The following is a 23,107-nucleotide window of genomic DNA, read 5'->3' as shown; positions in this document are numbered from 1 at the left end:
GTTAACTATCCTGGTCACTACAACAGCACAGTCAGTTACTGTTGATTATCCTGGTCACTACAAGAGCACAGTCAGGTACTGTTAACTATCCTGGTCACTACAGCAGCACAGTCAGGCACTGTTAACTATCCTGGTCACTACAAGAGCACAGTCAGGTACTGTTGACTATCCTGCTCACTACAGTAGCACAGTCAGGCACTGTTAACTATCCTGGTCATTACAACAGCACTCTCAGGCACTATTGACTATCCTGGTCACTACAATAGCACAGTCAGGCACTGTTGACTACTCTGGTCACTACAACAGCACAGTCAGGTACTGTTGACTATCCTGATCACTACAACAGCACAGTCAGGTACTGTTGACTATCCTGGTCACTACAACAGCACAGTCAGGTACTTTTGACTATCCTGGTCACTACAACAGCACAGTCAGGCACTGTTAACTATCCTGGTCACTACAACAGCACAGTCAGGTACTGTTGACTATCCTGGTCACTACAACAGCACAGTCAGGCACTGTTAACTATCCTGGTCACTACAACAGTACAGTCAGGCCTGTTAACTATCCTGGTCACTACAACAGCACAGTCAGGTACTGTTAACTATCCTGGTCACTACAACAGCACAGTCAGGCACTATTGACTATCCTGGTCACTACAACAGCACAGTCAGGCACTGTTAACTATCCTGGTCACTACAATAGCACAGTCAGGTACTGTTAACTATCCTGGTCACTACAACAGCACAGTCAGGCACTGTTAACTATCCTGGTCACTGTAGACAGCCTGTACTGTCTGCACAGACAGCCCATGCCGTCTGCCAGCTTAGTTCATATTTCGCGCCATGCTGGTGCTGCCACCTATAGACGCTGCCATTTCAGCCTGCCTGCCCTTGCAGTGTGTTTGCCCAGAGAGAGGAAGGAAGGAATGAAGTTGTTCACTTCATCCCCCTACACAACAAACATCCGTCTCTCAACGAGTTATCCTGATGTCGTGTCTGCACATTTCAGCATCCAGACACAGGTACAAGCAGGATCCAGCCGAAATTTGTCGAATTTTTCCGAGAATTGTAAGTGGCATCCCAGTAACCCCACGCTACAGCGTCCCACGCTGTTTCCCAAGTCACGTGTTCAGCGTCACTTGTATGTTGCTGCTGTTGTTGTTCAGCTCAGCACAGCTGTTTCAGCAAGCCAGAGGTGAGTTTTGTGGTGATTTCTGCGTCCAGTGTGAGCTTCTCCACGTGTTTGTGGGTGGAGGAGGAGGAGGAGGAAGTGGCCGTTCCTCACCTTGCCCATGCTCGCCCTACTCACGCTCACCCGTCTACCATACACTCACCACTGCCCACTCCCTCTGCTGTGTTTTCTGTTTGTGAATTCATTGCCAGAGCTCTGTATCCGAGTGCCCGAGGCCACTCGAAGCTACGTGGATCAGCATGCCATGTAGATCACGACGCCACGTGGATCCCGACACCACGTGGGTGTGGGCGATGTCCCAGGCTTCATGCTGTGGTCTGCTGCCCACATCACATTGACGTCACCGACGATGCTGCCCGACTTCATGACGTCATGATGTCTGCCTGACGTCACCTCGAGATGTCTGCTGACGTCACAGTGCTGCTGACGTCACCTCGCGACATCACGCCTGACATCACATGATGTCACATCGAGTGTTTCTAGTAATTATTTCAGTATTGTCGAGAAGATTGAGAGAAAATATATGTCGTGTGTTAATTAATTCCTCTCAGTCAGTGTTCTCACATGTTAGTGTATTCACAGAAAAGTATCATTTGCTATTTGAGCCATGTTGTACTGTATGTACCGTGGTGTGTGTGTAGTTTCCGTGTGTCCAGTGAGGTCTGAGCCAGACCTGAGTAGCACACTGTGCTAAGTCACCCGATGTGACCAGTGTGTATGACAGCTGATGTCAAGACAGCCCCAAGTGACCGAGCCCTCTTGTACAGAAAGCTTTTATGCTCGTCACTCGTGATGTTCTGCAAAATCGTACCTGCTACGATTCCCATCGAGATTTGTTCACTTCACCTCCAGACCGTCAGAGTGCAGTTATATGTAGAGAAACAAGTCTGGGGAATCTTAGACTAACCTCTGCTATAACTCCAACTGCAGAGAGAATGATACTCGCCAAGCCGCAGTCAGCCATGTTGGCAGGCGCTGTGTCAGCCTCGTGTCACAAGCTTCAGTGAGCAGCCTGCACAAAGAAGATGTCACTTTGACTGCTAGATCTCTCACTGCAGTCTGGTGTATGATGTTACGACTCCCAGATTTTTCGCCCAGTCGTCTCTACCACGACTCGCTCCACGCTCGCTGGCAGTGACAGCCCAGCGACAGTACCAGTCAAGAAGTGTCCTCCTGAGTCGCTTGCCAGAAGTCCTGCCCAGTTGCCGAGTTTTGTCGATGCCTCACTCGAGGGCACCAGCATGTCGTGCCCCAGGTTGAGTGAAACCTGCAGCGACTCCTACGATGTCTGCTTCACCGTTCCAGAGGAGACCGTACCCTGTTATGTCACAGCTCAGCCGCAGCGATGTCTCCTGTGTTGCAGTATCTGTCCAGACGCAGGAAGGTGTGCAGCGATGCACTTCGACGCTCACTGCCTATGACCACTATGTTTAGCACACCCCATGTGTTTTTTTCTTCCCTCCCTGTAGGAAGTTTTTTTCTCCATGTTCATATGTATATATATGTTTTTATTTTGTGTTCTGTGCCCTGTTCCTACGAGAGAGAGACCGAGTTCCTTTTACCACCAGTATCGTCGCGTCGGGACGACGCGCGGTAGGTGGCTGAGCGTATGTAGACAGCCTGTACTGTCTGCACAGTACAGCTTAGTTCATATTTCGCGCCATGCTGGTGCTGCCACCTATAGGCGCTGCCATTTCAGCCTGCCTGCCCTTGCCTCACTCTCACTCACACAGCGGCCTAGCAGCAAGACAAGGCCTACTAGTAGCTCTCTCTCATGGGATGGCCCTCCCGGGCCATGGGCTCAAACACGCAAGCCTGTGTACCCACCGCAACTTAACAATAAAGTAAGAAGCCTCCGAAGACGTCTATCATTTAACCACCCGCTACCAGAACATCAAACAAATTCTTTATATCACTACAACAGCACAGTCAGGTACTGTTAACTATCCTGGTCACTACAACAGCACAGTCAGGTACTGTTAACTATCCTGGTCACTACAACAGCACAGTCAGGTACTGTTAACTATCCTGGTCACTACAACAGCACAGTCAGGCACTGTTAACTATCCTGGTCACTACAACAGCACAGTCAGGTACTGTTGACTATCCTGGTCACTACAACAGCACAGTCAGGCACTGTTAACTATCCTGGTCACTACAACAGCACAGTCAGGTACTGTTGACTATCCTGGTCACTACAACAGCACAGTCAGGCACTGTTAACTATCCTGGTCACTACAACAGCACAGTCAGTTACTGTTGATTATCCTGGTCACTACAACAGCACAGTCAGGTACTGTTAACTATCCTGGTCACTACAGCAGCACAGTCAGGCACTGTTAACTATCCTGGTCACTACAAGAGCACAGTCAGGTACTGTTGACTATCCTGCTCACTACAATAGCACAGTCAGGCACTGTTAACTATCCTGGTCATTACAACAGCACTCTCAGGCACTATTGACTATCCTGGTCACTACAATAGCACAGTCAGGCACTGTTGACTATTCTGGTCACTACAACAGCACAGTCAGGTACTGTTGACTATCCTGATCACTACAACAGCACAGTCAGGTACTGTTGACTATCCTGGTCACTACAACAGCACAGTCAGGTACTTTTGACTATCCTGGTCACTACAACAGCACAGTCAGGCACTGTTAACTATCCTGGTCACTACAACAGCACAGTCAGGTACTGTTGACTATCCTGGTCACTACAACAGCACAGTCAGGCACTGTTAACTATCCTGGTCACTACAACAGCACAGTCAGGCACTGTTGACTATCCTGGTCACTACAACAGTACAGTCAGGCCTGTTAACTATCCTGGTCACTACAACAGCACAGTCAGGTACTGTTAACTATCCTGGTCACTACAACAGCACAGTCAGGCACTATTGACTATCCTGGTCACTACAACAGCACAGTCAGGCACTGTTAACTATCCTGGTCACTACAATAGCACAGTCAGGTACTGTTAACTATCCTGGTCACTACAACAGCACAGTCAGGCACTGTTAACTATCCTGGTCACTACAACAGCACAGTCAGGTACTGTTGACTATCCTGGTCACTACAACAGCACAGTCAGGTACTTTTGACTATCCTGGTCACTACAACAGCACAGTCAGGCACTGTTAACTATCCTGGTCACTACAACAGCACAGTCAGGTACTGTTGACTATCCTGGTCACTACAACAGCACAGTCAGGCACTGTTAACTATCCTGGTCACTACAACAGCACAGTCAGGCACTGTTGACTATCCTGGTCACTACAACAGTACAGTCAGGCCTGTTAACTATCCTGGTCACTACAACAGCACAGTCAGGTACTGTTAACTATCCTGGTCACTACAACAGCACAGTCAGGCACTATTGACTATCCTGGTCACTACAACAGCACAGTCAGGCACTGTTAACTATCCTGGTCACTACAATAGCACAGTCAGGTACTGTTAACTATCCTGGTCACTACAACAGCACAGTCAGGCACTGTTAACTATCCTGGTCACTGTAGACAGCCTGTACTGTCTGCACAGACAGCCCATGCCGTCTGCCAGCTTAGTTCATATTTCACGCCATGCTGGTGCTGCCACCTATAGGCGCTGCCATTTCAGCCTGCCTGCCCTTGCAGTGTGTTTGCCCAGAGAGAGGAAGGAAGGAATGAAGTTGTTCACTTCATCCCCCTACACAACAAACATCCGTCTCTCAACGAGTTATCCTGATGTCATGTCTGCACATTTCAGCATCCAGACACAGGTACAAGCAGGATCCAGCCGAAATTTGTCGAATTTTTCCGAGAATTGTAAGTGGCGTCCCAGTGACCCCACGCTACAGCGTCCCACGCTGTTTCCCAAGTCACGTGTTCAGCGTCACTTGTATGTTGCTGCTGTTGTTGTTCAGCTCAGCACAGCTGTTTCAGCAAGCCAGAGGTGAGTTTTGTGGTGATTTCTGCGTCCAGTGTGAGCTTCTCCACGTGTTTGTGGGTGGAGGAGGAGGAGGAGGAAGTGGCCGTTCCTCACCTTGCCCATGCTCGCCCTACTCACGCTCACCCGTCTACCATACACTCACCACTGCCCACTCCCTCTGCTGTGTTTTCTGTTTGTGAATTCATTGCCAGAGCTCTGTATCCGAGTGCCCGAGGCCACTCGAAGCTACGTGGATCAGCATGCCATGTAGATCACGACGCCACGTGGATCCCGACACCACGTGGGTGTGGGCGATGTCCCAGGCTTCATGCTGTGGTCTGCTGTCCACATCACATTGACGTCACCGACGATGCTGCCCGACTTCATGACGTCATGATGTCTGCCTGACGTCACCTCGAGATGTCTGCTGACGTCACAGTGCTGCTGACGTCACCTCGCGACATCACGCCTGACATCACATGATGTCACATCGAGTGTTTCTAGTAATTATTTCAGTATTGTCGAGAAGATTGAGAGAAAATATATGTCGTGTGTTAATTAATTCCTCTCAGTCAGTGTTCTCACATGTTAGTGTATTCACAGAAAAGTATCATTTGCTATTTAAGCCATGTTGTACTGTATGTACCGTGGTGTGTGTGTAGTTTCCGTGTGTCCAGTGAGGTCTGAGCCAGACCTGAGTAGCACACTGTGCTAAGTCACCCGATGTGACCAGTGTGTATGACAGCTGATGTCAAGACAGCCCCAAGTGACCGAGCCCTCTTGTACAGAAAGCTTTTATGCTCGTCACTCGTGATGTTCTGCAAAATTGTACCTGCTACGATTCCCATCGAGATTTGTTCACTTCACCTCCAGACCGTCAGAGTGCAGTTATATGTAGAGAAACAAGTCTGGGGAATCTTAGACTAACCTCTGCTATAACTCCAACTGCAGAGAGAATGATACTCGCCAAGCCGCAGTCAGCCATGTCGGCAGGCGCTGTGTCAGCCTCGTGTCACAAGCTTCAGTGAGCAGCCTGCACAAAGAAGATGTCACTTTGACTGCTAGATCTCTCACTGCAGTTTGGTGTATGATGTTACGACTCCCAGATGTTTCGCCCAGTCGTCTCTGCCACGACTCGCTCCACGCTCGCCGGCAGTGACAGCCCAGCGACAGTACCAGTCGAGAAGTGTCCTCCTGAGTCGCTTGCCAGAAGTCCTGCCCAGTTGCCGAGTTTTGTCGACGCCTCACTCGAGGGCACCAGCATGTCGTGCCCCAGGTTGAGTGAAACCTGCAGCGACTCCTACGATGTCTGCTTCACCATTCCAGAGGAGACCGTACCCTGTTATGTCACAGCTCAGCCGCAGCGATGTCTCCTGTGTTGCAGTATCTGTCCAGACGCAGGAAGGCGTGCAGTGATGCACTTCGACGCTCACTGCCTATGACCACTATGTTTAGCACACCCCATGTGTTTTTTTCTTCCCTCCCTGTAGGAAGTTTTTTTTTCCATGTTCATATGTATATATATGTTTTTATTTTGTGTTCTGTGCCCTGTTCCTACGAGAGAGAGACCGAGTTCCTTTTACCACCAGTATCGTCGCGTCGTCCCGCGGTAGGTGGCTGAGTGTATGTAGACAGCCTGTACTGTCTGCACAGTACAGCTTAGTTCATATTTCGCGCCATGCTGGTGCTGCCACCTATAGGCGCTGCCATTTCAGCCTGCCTGCCCTTGCCTCGCTCTCACTCACACAGCGGCCTAGCAGCAAGACAAGGCCTACTAGTAGCTCTCTCTCGTGGGATGGCCCTCCCGGGCCATGGGCTCAAACACGCAAGCCTGTGTACCCACCGCGACTTAACAATAAAGTAAGAAGCCTCCGAAGACGTCTATCATTTAACCACCCGCTACCAGAACATCAAACAAATTCGTTATATCACTACAACAGCACAGTCAGGTACTGTTAACTATCCTGGTCACTACAACAGCACAGTCAGGTACTGTTAACTATCCTGGTCACTACAACAGCACAGTCAGGTACTGTTAACTATCCTGGTCACTACAACAGCACAGTCAGGCACTGTTAACTATCCTGGTCACTACAACAGCACAGTCAGGTACTGTTAACTATCCTGGTCACTACAACAGCACAGTCAGGTACTGTTAACTATCCTGGTCACTACAACAGCACAGTCAGGCACTGTTAACTATCCTGGTCACTACAACAGCACAGTCAGGTACTGTTGACTATCCTGGTCACTACAACAGCACAGTCAGGTACTGTTAACTATCCTGGTCACTACAACAGCACAGTCAGGCACTGTTAACTATCCTGGTCACTACAACAGCACAGTCAGGTACTGTTGACTATCCTGGTCACTACAACAGCACAGTCAGGCACTGTTAACTATCCTGGTCACTACAACAGCACAGTCAGGTACTGTTGACTATCCTGGTCACTACAACAGCACAGTCAGGCACTGTTAACTATCCTGGTCACTACAACAGCACAGTCAGTTACTGTTGATTATCCTGGTCACTACAACAGCACAGTCAGGTACTGTTAACTATCCTGGTCACTACAGCAGCACAGTCAGGTACTGTTAACTATCCTGGTCACTACAACAGCACAGTCAGGTACTGTTGACTATCCTGGTCACTACAACAGCATAGTCAGGTACTGTTAACTATCCTGGTCACTACAGCAGCACAGTCAGGCACTGTTAACTATCCTGGTCACTACAACAGCACAGTCAGGTACTGTTAACTATCCTGGTCACTACAACAGCACAGTCAGGCACTGTTAACTATCCTGGTCACTACAACAGCACAGTCAGGTACTGTTGACTATCCTGGTCACTACAACAGCACAGTCAGGTACTGTTAACTATCCTGGTCACTACAACAGCACAGTCAGGTACTGTTAACTATCCTGGTCACTACAACAGCACAGTCAGGCACTGTTAGCTATCCTGGTCACTACAACAGCACAGTCAGGCACTGTTAACTATCCTGGTCACTACAACAGCACAGTCAGGCACTGTTAACTGTCCTGGTCACTACAACAGCGTTGGTTGTATAAATTCTTGAACTTCTCTTTTAAATTCTGAAGTTTCTATAAATTGTAAAGAAGTTTCCTTTAAATTGTAGAGCTTCTCCTCTAAATTGTAGAGCTTCTCCTCTAAATTGTAGAGCTTCTCCTTTAAATTTTAGAGCTTCTCCTTTAAATTGTAGAGCTTCTGCTTTAAATTGTAGAGCTTCTCCTTTAAATTGTAGAGCTTCTCCCTTAAATTGTAGAGCTTCTTTAACTTTTAGAGTTTCTCCTTTAAATAGTAGAGCTTCTTTAACTTTTAGAGTTTCTCCTTTAAATTGTAGAGCTTCTTTAACTTTTAGAGTTTCTCCTTTAAATAGTAGAGCTTCTTTAAATTGATAATCTACACTATTTTCTCCCTAATATGGCGGCTTGAAAACATTGGTAGTTAATATGTCATTACTTTGAATTATTTTTATTGCTGATGATGGGAAAAGTCGTCATTGTTTTAACAAATATATTTTATTCCGGCCAATGTCAGCTGCGATATATCCCGTTTTTCGTTTTCTGATCGAAATTTAGTTCACATTGTACTTCCCGTTGTATCCTGATCATACTGTTTTATCCAGGATATTTTCTTTATATTGGAATGTTTTTAATTTTTATTTTCACACATGGTTGCGATCTTACATATTCTTGGACTGCTGATTGTAAATATCTAAAATATTTTGCTCTGTCACTTAAGGATTTTGAACAAAATACAAATTAATCACAGTAAAAAATGTGAGTTTTTAATAAATTGGTAATTTATTAAATTTACGCAAGTAATCATGGAAAAACACATTCTGTTAGTTTTAAGAACATGAATTCCAAATCAACATGAATCAAATCAAATGATTTTATTAAAAAAATATGTTCCTAATGGTTAGCCTACATATTGAATCAAAGGAAGGGAGACCGCTTTGATTTTCGCTTGTGCTGTGCATTGAGACCATTACGTTTCAATGACCAGCAGTAATCCACCATCATGCTGATATTCCATTTGCCCTGGTATCGAGTTTCCATGGTGCAAATATCCTGATAGAACCGCTCTCCTTGTTCCTCACTGTAGTCCCAACAATTGTTGGGAAAATAGTCAGAATGTGAGTGCAAAACGTGCATCTTCACACTCATTCTAGACCCAAGTTGTTGGAAACTTGAAATCAGGTTTTGGATCATTTCTTCATATTAGGGGGAGCGGCTGTTTCCCAGGAAGTTGTGGACAATCTGCTTGAATGAAAACCAGACATTCACCTCGACACCTGCTAATGCTTCATCAAAATGCTTGTCCTTCATCAATTCCCGAACCTGAGGACCAACAAAGATTCCTGCCTTTAGCTTGTCTTCACTTATACCAGGAAACTTTGACTCCAGGTACTTGAAAGTAATTCTATTCTTGTTCAAGGCCTTCACAAAAAATTTTATAAGCCCTAATTTGATGTGGAGTGGCGGCAACAGAGTTTTTTGGGGGTCAACTAGTGGCACAGTTTTCACGTTGTGATTTCTGGGTAAGAAGCTGGTTCTTGGTGGCCAGTCTTTTTGTTCTTAGTGCTGGCTGTCTGCCCTACTATCCCAAAGACACAGAAAACAGGGATACTTGCTGTATACACTTTCTCATTTACTTATACGAAAAATGTAACGTTTCCACATAACTTGACAACCTGATGTGACAGAGATGAATAAAAAACACAATGAATCACTATTTTCCATATATACACCGAGAAAGATACCATAGTCGAAAAAATCATGGAGACCAGTGTGAGCAGCCATCGAGAGGAGGAGAAACTTTAGAAAAACTGTACGTATGCTGAAGGAGGAATAATAATAATAATAATAATAATAATAATAATAATAATAATAATAATAATAATAATAATAATAGGAAAAATGTATATGTTATGATTTCAGACCTTCGGTATCATATCCCAAGAGTGTTTATGGGGTTTTCAAGGATGGAATCTGATTCCATAACCTTGTATGAGCTCAGAGATGGTGCTTCTCCTCTTCAACTCTCATACTCTTCATGGTGATGCTTTATCTGTCATGGTAATGCTGAGAATTTCTCCTGACGGGAGTCTTAGTCATATGATGATCCATTCAGTCGAGCTTCTGGTCGTATGGTTGAGACCTTGCCCTGGCTTTGCAGTCCAATCTGTAAAAAAAATAGTAATGATCACATAAGATGTAGTGGCAGAAAAAAATAAAGAGGTACAATATCGTGACTGGACTGTGTGCGAGTTATTTGTGTAAATGATACGTTGTCCCACACCCGTTAAAAAGGCAGTGATAGACCTTAAAGTGTCTCAGGGATGTTCTTCGCTACCATCCTCGTGTTTAGTGTAGGGTTTACTGTTTATAAATTGTTTCTCAACTCGTTCTTATATTTGAGTAATGGTGACATTTGTAAATTTATTATCCTCGGCATCTGAACTTATATTGTTGGTGAGAATAAACAGGTATGACGTGTTTTTGTGAGGCTGCTTGTGTGTGTTGCACGCTGCTCCTGTTTGGTTGTTGCTTACGTGTGTTTACCTGTTTTCTCGTGTTTTGCTTTCTTTTGTTCTCTTTGGGGTGTTGCTTTCTCTTGCTTATTGGTGTTCTGTGAGAATACTAGAATACCACCTCTTACGGGTTGTATGTGACTGTCTGAGAGTGACTATAAACTAACCTTATTACTAGTGAACTTCTTGTGTTGACTTTTTCTTGGTTTTGATTTGCCAATTTTTGCTGTTTGTGTCACTTGATTGGTAGGTTATTAGTAATGTTCTAGGAGAAGTTTGTACTGTTTGCTTTGGGTTTGCTAGACCATCTTCCACTCTAAAGTGTTGATTGTACTTTGTATTTAAACTAAGTGTTATTATCCTCTGTCAGCTCAGTGTATATCCCAGCCTTGTGTTAAGGTATGCCACCAGCTCCCAGCATGTGACCTACAGGACTCGACTAATACTCAAATATCTGTTGGCTGCAGGATGAACAGGAACAGCAGGTGTAAAGAGGCATTGCAATGCCTCCTCGCCCAACAGGTGCTCAATCCCGGATCTCTTCATTTGTGAGCCGAGCGCTCTGCTTATAAAAGACAGATCTGAATCTTAGATCCCAGAGAGACCCACAGCCTTAAGTCGAACAACGCTGTAAGATTTTGTTAAGCTTGTGGGATGAGGAGGTTAATTATGAAAGACAGATTAGGTAACTTATAGTTTAAACATATTATTTTGGTCTAGCTCAAGAATTACGAAAAAAAGTGATGGGTAGATATTATGCAGTGTGCTGCATTTAAATTATTGTACAAATTTATATAAGAAATAACGCTCCATATGTCATTTTCCGGGTTTGTACTGAATCCGAACGCGTATTATTCCCTGTCGGTTAGTGTGGCCAGGACAGGAGTACATGAGGTATTTAGCTCAGTACATGACGGGTGGTGATGGGGTGAAGTCATCATGTTTGGGCGGTAGTCTGAGTAGGTAATTTTGGTAATTTTTTTTTTTTAAACAAGATTATTCACTCAAAAAAAATAATTTGTTGGGTTGGAGAAAATGGTTCGATAGATGGGCGAGGAAGTGTCTTGCAAGTCATGCACGAAAGGAGATGATCAGTCAGTTGGAATCAAGTGTCCGCTTCTTTCTTGATTAAGAGAGTTTTTTTTTAATATATTCCTCGTTCTTCCTCTATGTAAGGAGTGGAGTTGGAAAGTTACCAAGACATTGCTGGACTGATGTAACAGCCAGTGACGAAGCTAACCGCCTCCTCAAGTGTTTCACCAATTTCATTTCTCTTGTGTATGAGACAGACCTTAGACAAGAGGAATGGCAATTCCCAAGTAACAGTAACTCCAGCTCTGGTGGTTAATACACTTAAAGCAGTGAAGTTTTTATTGGTACAGCGTTTCACTCACGAGAGGGCGAAACTTCCATATATACTGAATCCGTAGAGGTATGTTTGACGATACACCTTCCTGGTGTCACCCAGCTGCGCCTGACAGATTTCATCACTTGATGTTTGAGACCCATCCTGTGTGATGGAATATGACAGAGGAGTTAAGGTAGCCTTTCTTCCATTAGTTAATGATTCATTACCTTTGTAACTTGTGGCTTCATTACCTTTGTATCTAGTTCAGCTATTAAAACTTTGGGGTCCAGTCCCTGGACCCATTATGTACCTCTGTAATCTTTTGACTACTGCCCACAGGATGGGTATGGGGTGACTACCGCCCACAGGATGGGTATGGGGTGACTACCGCCCACAGGATGGGTATGGGGTGACTACCGCCCACAGGATGGGTATGGGGTGACTACCGCCCACAGGATGGGTATGGGGTGACTACCGCCCTCAGGATGGGTATGGGGTGACTACCGCCCACAGGATGGGTATGGGGTGACTACCGCCCACAGGATGGGTATGGGGTGACTACCGCCCACAGGATGGGTATGGGGTGACTACCGCCCTCAGGATGGGTATGGGGTGACTACCGCCCACAGGATGGGTATGGGGTGACTACCGCCCACAGGATGGGTATGGGGTGACTACCGCCCACAGGATGGGTATGGGGTGACTACCGCCCACAGGATGGGTATGGGGTGACTACCGCCCTCAGGATGGGTATGGGGTGACTACCGCCCACAGGATAGGTATGGGGTGACTACCGCCCACAGGATGGGTATGGGGTGACTACCGCCCACAGGATGGGTATGGGGTGACTACCGCCCACAGGATGGGTATGGGGTGACTACCGCCCACAGGATAGGTATGGGGTGACTACCGCCCACAGGATGGGTATGGGGTGACTACCGCCCACAGGATGGGTATGGGGTGACTACCCCCACAGGATGGGTATGGGGTGACTACCGCCCACAAGATAGGTATGGGGTGACTACCGCCCACAGGATGGGTATGGGGTGACTACCGCCCACAGGATGGGTATGGGGTGACTACCCCCACAGGATAGGTATGGGGTGACTACCGCCCACAGGATAGGTATGGGGTGACTACCGCCCACAGGATGGGTATGGGGTGACTACCACCCACAGGATGGGTATGGGGTGCATAATAAACATATTAAACTAAAACTAGCCACTTGCTTACCAATGCTACAGTTTCCACCCCAATTAAAAACAAAAGACAATAATATTATACAGTTTCTGCACAGTAATTAGACAGAAGGATAATTACAACCACGTCACCAGCACTCTTGATTTTATTAATAATGATTCCAGGTGTGCCAGGCAGGTGCACACGCGCGATGCTCCACATTCCGTACTGCATCCAACCTCACCAATGCAGAATGAAATGACATAGCGAGACTGGGTCAGTGTCCGAGGGACGCCTTCCTGTCGTCGCCTAAGATACATCATATCAAGGAACCAGATACTGACTTAATCTCCAGGCTCGAGTGTTTCCTAGTGTTTTGGCAACGTTCTTGAGCACTGAGCTCTAAACCTTGTCCTTATAACTCGTAAGTTTAATTTCTAAACTTCTACTCCGGGTTATCTTTCCACTTGGAAATCATTAGTCAACTAAACTTGTTTCTATAACCCGTTTTATATATTTTTTGCTTATTAGTTATTAATAATTAACATAGACAAGATGCAGATCATTAAACAGTCGTAATACTGTTTAACAGTAAAATATTTACGTTGTTTTGCGAGACCCCCCAAGTGACAAGGTTGAGTAATTATTGTCTTAGATTAAAACAGTATAGTATGTTAATATTGTGTGTGAGAGAGAGAGAAAGAGGAAGGTGGATGGAGACGGTATGGGAGGTGTAGAATATACAGTGCAGGGAATAATTTACGATAAAAAATCTGTGTATCGTGTAGTAGTGTGTTCTGGTGTGTGGAGGAATAAACTAGTGTTTGCTGGACAATAATGTATCATGGGGAACCGTAGGATAGTGTTGAACAATAGTGAGGCTCTACGTTGTGTGTGGGGCTGTAAGTTAATGTATTTTGAACAGTTCAGTGCGTGTTTTCATTCATTAAATATATATCGATAATATTGCTAGGGTTATATCATCTTGTAATATGTCACAAATTATACCAAACAAAGACTTCATGCTTGTTTAATCATCAGACACAAACTTTATATTTATTTATTAACCTTTTAAGATAAATATATATAATTTAAATCTGACACAGCCTTCAAAAACACAAATTTCTTTGGAAACAGCATAAATAGTATTCAGATGCAGTCCGTAGGTAATGTAAAGTGTCAGCACTCAGTCTTATATAGTGGTCTCCACCTGCCTGGTCCCTCCCTGTTATATATATTTTCTTAGCATAAAGCAGGGAGGATTCTCAAGTTGATGCTTTGTGACTCAGCCGTTCTATGAGCCACAGGGATGGGCCTTTCAATACGCTTAGTGAATAAACCTAGAACACAAATGCCAAAATTGGTATATATCACAATGTGTGGAGGTTATCAGTCCTCATAAGTAAGTGTAGCAGCAGGTGATGAGACCGGGGATGCAGCAGCGTCAGAAAGGCTTGTGGAAGAGAGAAGAGAGATCGAGGATCTTGTGGTGTTGTGGGCTGGTTATGGAGGCATCACTGATCACTTGTGGGCACCTTCCTCACCGCCATCCACCATGGGTAGCGACTCATCTGGTCTGCTTCACCACCCATATCCGCAGAAGAGCGACCTCGCACCTCGCACGCCGCCACCCTTGACACCTCGCTCTGCAGGGAAGAAAATCTTAGAGGTTGCTTGATTCTGCAGGGAACAGGGAGGTTATGTCGATATGAGGTAAAGAAATGCGAATAATTACAAAGATCTGCAGGAAAAGATATAGAAGGTTTTCTCACTTTGAGCGAAAGAAATGTGTGAGGTTAATGTTCCACTTAATATAACGTTAAACGATCACCCATCACAAGACTCACAGAGGGAAAATTAATTGGAATCCACCTTGACAGTAGCCTTAATTAAATTCCAGACACATATACAACAAATTTACAAGAAAATCTCTAAGACAGTAGGCATACTATCAAAGATACTGTACTATGTTCCACAATCAGCTCTCCTGGCACTGTATCATTCACTCATCTACCCTTATCTCACATATGGAATTTGTGCATAGGGATCAACAACATTAAATCACCTAAAACCACTAATAACCTAGCAAAAGGCAGCAGTCAGAATGATAACAAATTCCCAGTCCAGACATCATACTCCACCAATATTCAGAAGTCTAAATCTGCTCACCATGAACAACATCCATTCTTATTCATGTGCCTACTACATACATAGAACACCACACTCAAATATAAACTCTCCACTCAAACTTCTCCTCACCAACCTTAACAGGACACACGACCATAACACAAGACACAGTTCACTTTTTGATATACCTCGTGTCCATATCACACTGTGTAAAAACTCTATGCACATAAAGGGCCCCAAAATTTGGAATTCTTTACCAGAAAATACTAAAGTAACCCGGTCTGAAAATCAATTTAAGACTTTCCTCAAAAGCCACTTACTCATCCTAGACTAAATACTCAATACTCAATATTTAACTTTACCAAAGAATTTCCCAATTACTTAAATCTTAAAACTTCAAGACTAGACGCCCTAGTTCATACACTGACTAATACTACATAGTAGTATAAATACCTACCCGAAACGGTGCTGCCCTACACCCAGTTGTAGCATTCTCATACTGCAAACTACTTTTAGCAAATCACAATTTTATATTCCCATAATATAATTTCAATACCTACTGTTGAACCTATTGTCCATTGACGACAGGAATATAATTGAATCATGTTTCATAAAAAGCAGTTTTGAAAGTAATATAAATATATCCTTTCGTTTATATAAATTAGATTCATTTATAATTAATAGAACTATTGTACAACTTAAACTACGATAAATTTCTTTAGTATTAAGTAGTCAGTAAGCCATTAAATTAAGTCTACCCATAATACCTAGGCATGATAGTGGCTCTCTTTGCACTACAACTCATTATTGTAAATACATAGTCTCAATGAACTATTTGCAAAGAAATAAAATTTGATTTGATTTGATATGATTTGATAGAATGAAGAGTTTAAGTGGTATACAGCGTAGACGATATGAAAAATGATGCTAAAATATAAAATAACAAAAGACTGATAAAGTTAGTATACTCTTGCTTTATTCGTTAGGAAAGAGGACAAGTATTTTCTGACACAAGTCTTAATCCTAAGATGGCCCGTTACTGTATATACGTTAGTATGGATACCATCCTATGTTAACATAAGAGAGACTGAGAAAGAGTCAGTGATATGACAGGAACCCAACAACAGGAAACACACTAGAAGTCTGGAAAAATATTTCAGTAGATTACAAGAAAAATGAAAATTCAAACTCTCGAGGAAGAATTCAGCGAAGGAAGTACATTAGTAAATGATGAAGCTGCAGAATATTACAGTAAAGTTGCATCAAATGAAACGTTTATGTTAAGAAATATGGAAACACAAGAAACGTTAATGGTAAAGATTAGTTTAAGTTTATCTGTATACGATGAATTAGACACCTGTGCAACACTTGGGTAAGTTTATTGTGGAAACTATTTCGCCAACCAGTGGCTTCCTCAGCCCAGTACAGAGAAGGATGGTTGAAGATCAGAAGGAGTTTGGGATAATCAGTCCCCCAGGTTGAGGCCACAATAAAAATACCCAAGTGTTATATAAATGTCTAATTCATCATCCTATCACTTCTCTGAACTATTTGTCTACATACGTGTATATGCCAGGTTGGTATAGCTACACCAGGAGAGAAAACATTGTGTAAAGTCTATATGGACAGAAAGGTAAAGACTCTTCGGCACTTTAATTTAGTCTGCTACACTTTAGCCATATATAATTATTACCACTAACAGTTGTAAACAATGTAAGGAGGTTATAACTTAAACTGGTAGTATCTGACATAAATCTGCAGGATCTGCTGCAGTTATATAAAGATAATTGTAAAGGTAATCCCTTCAAGTGAGGTTTCTTGATCTAAGGAATTGGACTTTTCCTCTTTTCCTTGGATCGAACCTGATTGCCTCACATTCCCCAAGGTACTGTATGATGCCTATGGTTTCAGAGCTACCTCTAAATATAACAATAATAAATGTAAAGATAGCAATTCCTGTACAGTGTCAATGTAAAGTAGCCACATTCAATAATTTTAAGCCTGTCTACGACGATTTTATTCTCACTGGAGGTGCGTCGACTTTTTCCTCAAATCCTATTGAGAGACGCCAACTTTAACGAGTCTGAATTCTAGATTACGTTGAAACAGCGTGCCGAGAGCGTAGCAGCAAACTCGGGTTTCATGATGCAGTAGATCTAGAAAGAGAAAATTCCCCTGTGTGAGCGGCTCACAGCTTGCATAATTCAGGACTTTTACCAGAGATGTACAGAGTCAGATGATAGTGTCAAGCCTCGTGCAGTCTGTGTTGTCACTGCTTCGGGACAACACTGTCAGGGTCAGATGACAGTGTCAGGTCTCGTGCAGTCTGTGTTGTCACTGCCTCTGGACAACACTGTCAGAGTCAGATGATAGTGTCAGGCCTCGTGAAGTCTGTGTTGTTACTGCCTCGGGACAACACTCAGAGTCAGAGAACCGAGGGAAGGTGGCAGGGAGCCTCACCTCAATGATCTTGGCGAGGAGGTTGGAGATGTAGTTCATATCGAGGCTACAATCAGGGTTGAGGCCCAGATCGTTAAGATCTCCTGCTGGAGTCTCCGCCAGGAGCGAGGGTGCTCCAACCGCTACAGGAGACGAAGACCGCTTGCCCATAGAGCCTCCGGCTCCCCAGCCACGGTTCCAGTGGATCTGGGAGGAAGTGGAAAGAGGTGTGAGAGGAACATTAGACCGAGAGAAATTATGCTGTGGGGAAAGAGAGAAAGAAACTGTGAGGGGAGAAAATTGGCTTTCCTATGTTTTCGGATGACCAGATGAAACAAGTACATTTGCACTACATATATTGTAAAAAACATTTTTTCTGTATTGGGTCGATAAAGTCACTGGTTGCCGACACGTTTCCACAATAAAGGTACCTAGGTGATGCTCAGTGATCTCATTCAATCTACCTGTCAGTTTTTTAACAGTTCTGTAGTGCGTCTGTCTGGCGCTCAGCTGGCAGATATTACAAAAAAATACGGTAGAATTGGACTGCTAGAGGTTTTAAATGTGGTTTCTATGCCATATTATTGCTCATACGTTAACTGTGAAACAAACGATAATTTTAAGACTTTTTAGGTGTTGTGGAATTTATTTTACAATTGGAGATTGCAAAGTTTATTTACTTTCTTAGGACTGGCTTTCCATGGCTTAGAATTTCTCCGCTTCCGAAAGTTTGTCAAGTGTTAATTTCCTCTCTCTCAGAGGCTGAAATAGAGTACAGGACTGGCGTCGTTCACCGCAGTCGTACGATTAAATTTGTCTTTTTACCGGTGACCTGAGGTCAGGCTTCCCCGGTAACCATCTAAAGAAGCTAGCTATCGATGCTGGCTGGACCGCAGGATCACATAACTATCACAGTCCTGCTGATCCATCACCTGGTACACTATTTACGAGTTCTTCCCTCAAGACTACACGTTACTAATTTTTTTTTTAAATTATTATGAGGCTTCCATTTGTGTAATCCAAGTCTTGGATTCGTGATGCTGATACAGTGTTTTTTAAGTCTTGGATCTGTGTTGATACAGTGTTTTTTTAAGTCTTGAACCTATGTTGATACAGTGTTTTTTAAGTCTTTGACTCGTGATGTTGATACAGTGTAATCAAAGTCTTGGATTCGTGATGTTGTTACAGTGTTTTTTAAGTCTTGGACCTGTGTTGATACAGTGTTCTTTAAGTCTTGGACCTGTGTTGATACAGTGTTCCTTAAGTCTTGGACCTATGTTGATACAGTGTTCTTTAACTCTTGGACCTGTGTTGATACAGTGTTTTTTAAGTCTTTGACTCGTGATGTTGATACAGTGTAATCAAAGTCTTGGATTCGTGATGTTGATACAGTGTTCTTTAAGTTTGTTTATGGTATCCAGATTCTGTCTTAGGATACTGCCTCCGCCTAGCATCTTTCACACAAATACCTCGCTATCTTAGTTTAACATGTAGATTAATAACCTGACATTGAAATGCTTTTCTAGTAGGCTTTACAAAATATTTCTGTTACACATTATGCACTCGAAGTTTTTTAGTCGATTTCATTTCATTCTTATTTCGTAAATAAGTGCTTTAATAAGAAATATTTAGGATCTTAGTGAATGTAATTTTTTGAGTTTGCTAAAACGCCCAAGGTAAATATCAATGTAAATAGTACGTTTTTCCTGACTTACCGGATTCCTAAGAATGTCCTTCAGAAGGGAGAGGGGGCAGCTTATGTCATTATTGGCACTCTCCAAGTGCCTGTTCTTGTGACCCACACTCGTGGACTCTAAGCAGCTTATCCCACCTTCCATTCCCAGCAACAATTACCTTTCCCCTCTCCCTGGATATTACACGGTACCTCTTAACCTAGGGAGAAGTAGACAGCTCTCTCTTAAGTAGGTAATGTTGGTGTGGTGTTCAGAGTCTTCTGCTATGTTTTTCCCATGTTCTCTCTCTCTCTCTCTCTCTCTCTCTCTCTCTCTCACTCTCCCTCTCTCTCTCTCTCTCTCTCTCTCTCTCTCTCTCCTCTCTCCCTCTCTCTCTCTCTCTCTCTCTCTCTCTCTCTCTCTCTCTCTCTCTCTCTCTCTCTCCCTCTATATTCTACCTCCCACGTCCCCAACCCCCCATTCCCAGCCTCCTTCATTCTCACCCCCACCTGTTAAATAAAAATAAATAAAAATCTCACCCCAGCGCCACTTTCCCTTCACACTTAATATTTATACTGCCTTGCTGAACCATCCCTCCGGCAATAACTTTAATATTTTCATGGACCTCGATGATGCAGTCATGAAAAATCTCAGACGATCATCGTCACAACAGCCAGTCTTCCACAACACGTGGGAGATCAGTGGGTTAGGAAAGGGCAGTCAGCGGTCGTTGAGATGAATGTGTGGCGCTAGCCAGGTCAACCCACATACACCTCCGGTATGTAGGCATCGTAATTGCTTTTGTAAGACACCATGTGAGCAGGACGTGAAGGAAGAACACACGCGTAGTGTTGCGTGATGTCTCGACGTACGTGCATGCTTTTATACGTCATTTAACGACGTTTCCATGACTTTTCATATCACTCTCAATATATAAATCTGACAATGTTTTTAATCAGCTGAACTGCAGACGTAATTAAAGGATCATTAAGAGCATAGTAAGAATTACTGCCACTGCTGGACCATCGAGACATGATTTCTGACGTGCAGGAAGGAACTTGAAGACGCAGACATAATCTGCACACACTTTGTGATATTATACAAAATGTTTACAGACGGAATAAGTGGAAATGTGAAAAAATGACTTCTGCTTCCTTGTAAATTTCTTATCAAGGTTCAATCAGAGGTTTCTTCGGCGATGATTACTGTAGTAATCTGTTATATTTAATCTCTAAAGTAGATTTTAAGGTTAGCTCTCATTGTATGCACACTAAGAGTTACACACCGTGCATTGTGTGTGTGTGTTTCACCTATTTGCAGGGGTCGAGACATAGCTCCTGGCCCTGTATCTTCACTGATCGCTACTAGGTCCTCTCTCTCCCTGCTCTATGAGCTTTATCATACCTCGTCTTAAAACTATGTATGGTTCCTGCCTCCACTACCTCAGTTTCCAGACTGTTCCACTTCCTGACAACTCTGTGGCTAAAGAAATACTTCTTAACATCTCTTTGACTTATCTGAGTCTTCAACTTCCAATGGTGACCCCTTGTTTCTGTGTCCCCTCTCTTGAACATCCTGCCTCTGTCCACCTTGTGTAAGTATTTGTATATGCCAGCGTGCCATTTGTACGCACTTGCGTGACTGTCCACTTTACAAGGTCATTATAAAGCCCTTAGTCACCTGGGCACCACAACACAAGGTAATTTAACTCCTACAATAGGAATTAAAGTAAATTTTCACTGAATATACTGTAAGGCAGTGGTTCCCAAACTTTTTCAGCTTGTTACCCAATTTAACATGCCACATAAAGCATGTTACCCCTTTCACAAAATGTTGTTATTATTGATATATATGGCTAAACGTGAACGTATACAGCCTCGCATACTCTGCTAATCCTAGCAAAACCATTGAAAACGTAAGAACCACACATACATTATATATATAAAATTAATAATAGCTACAAATTCACAGTAACAGTGGGTAAATACTAACTATATACTGCACAGGGCAGTACACACACATACCAGCTTATGAACCATACCCCCGGCCGGGATTGAACCCGCGGTCATAGAGTCTCAAAACTCCAGCCCGTCGCGCTAACCACTAGACCAGCTAGCCACAATAAGATTCATCCAACTAGGTATATTTCTACACCATAGGAAGGTTAGCACAGGCACCTCTGTGACCACAAATGCAAGTTTTTACAGACGAATCTCCAGCTAGCGTGGCCGTGACGAACTCTAGCTCAAGTCCCTTCACTGCCGTCAACATGACTTAAGAAATCGTAATGACACGATTGCAAATAAACCATACCCCCGGCCGGGATTGAACCCGCGGTCATAGAGTCTCAAAACTCCAGCCCGTCGCGCTAACCACTAGACCAGCTAGCCACAATAAGATTCATCCAACTAGGTATATTTCTACACCATAGGAAGGTTAGCACAGGCACCTCTGTGACCACAAATGCAAGTTTTTACAGACGAATCTCCAGCTAGCGTGGCCGTGACATTACGATTTCTTAAGTCATGTTGACGGCAGTGAAGGGACTTGAGCTAGAGTTCGTCACGGCCACGCTAGCTGGAGATTCGTCTGTAAAAAACTTGCATTTGTGGTCACAGAGGTGCCTGTGCTAACCTTCCTATGGTGTAGAAATATACCTAGTTGGATGAATCTTATTGTGGCTAGCTGGTCTAGTGGTTAGCGCGACGGGCTGGAGTTTTGAGACTCTATGACCGCGGGTTCAATCCCGGCCGGGGGTATGGTTTATTTGCAATCGTGTCATTACGATTTCTTAAGTCATACCAGCTTATGTCTACCTCGGCTGATGCTCACAGATAAACTGACAGTGTGAAATAGAGGCAGCCTCAGGAAGTGAGTGATGCGTACTGGACAGGTCGATCTGGGCTACTGAGTGACTTTTGTCCTGAAGCATACTTGTCAAAATACTTTTGGGTTTTCACACACTTAGCTATATATTTCTTCTTTTCTAAAACTGTATATTAGTTTTTGATGTTTATTGTTATTTGGTTTAACTTTATTACTTACTTATAATAGGTTTCTTTACAACTTTATATACTAAGACAAAGTTAACAATAATCCTCATACCGGGTACCGTATTGTTTTCTTGATTTTCAGAATTCATAACTTTTTTTCTGTCACCCCTCCATTACCCCCCAAAAATGGTTAAATTACCCCCAGGGGGTAATTTACCCCCAGTTTGGGAACCACTGCTCTAAGGGATACAACCCTCATTGTATACACATTGATAGACGACTGTTTATAACCTGGACACCACCCTTAGGGATACTTAATCCCCTTAATAAAGGGGGAGGGGATTAAGGTAAGCTCTGAGTGTATATACACTGAAATATACATCTCTCGATGCATGTAACCTTGTGTCTTCTGAGAAGCAAACATAAATATGTCAAAAAAAAAATTGTTGTGCATATTGTGCTTGTAAAATAAATATTAAAATTGTTGGCTCTAATCCAGGAAGATAAAGGTTAGACATATTTCATTCTCGTTAACACAACAACGCTGCCTTGTTTATCATTAAATGTTTAATGGTTATTATTAAGTGTAAACTTTCAGTCAGTGTGCGCTGAGTTATGTATATACAAAAGGTAAATCTCTGCATATATACAATGAGATAATTATTTTATTGTATATACCAT

General features: G+C 43.5%; 1 protein-coding gene across 1 annotated transcript in view; it reads right to left on the bottom strand.

Moving 5' to 3' along the window:
- Positions 1-13,344: 13,344 nt before the first annotated feature.
- LOC128684309 (uncharacterized) overlaps positions 13,345-23,107 on the bottom strand; it is an 80,408-nt gene continuing 70,645 nt past the window's right edge. Inside the window, exons 3-4 of the mRNA XM_053770476.2 lie at positions 17,782-17,967; positions 13,345-14,840 (exon numbers count right to left, since the gene is read on the bottom strand). Of these exons, the coding sequence (XP_053626451.1) occupies positions 14,709-14,840; positions 17,782-17,967 (318 nt within the window). The 3' untranslated portion in view covers positions 13,345-14,708. The remainder of the gene's footprint in view (positions 14,841-17,781; positions 17,968-23,107) is intronic.

The sequence above is a fragment of the Cherax quadricarinatus genome, chromosome 4 (genome assembly GCF_038502225.1).
Source record: "Cherax quadricarinatus isolate ZL_2023a chromosome 4, ASM3850222v1, whole genome shotgun sequence".
NCBI classification, from domain to species: Eukaryota; Metazoa; Arthropoda; class Malacostraca; order Decapoda; family Parastacidae; genus Cherax; species Cherax quadricarinatus.
Note: the sequence above shows the minus strand (reverse complement) of the source record. Positions and strands in the feature narration are given on the sequence as shown.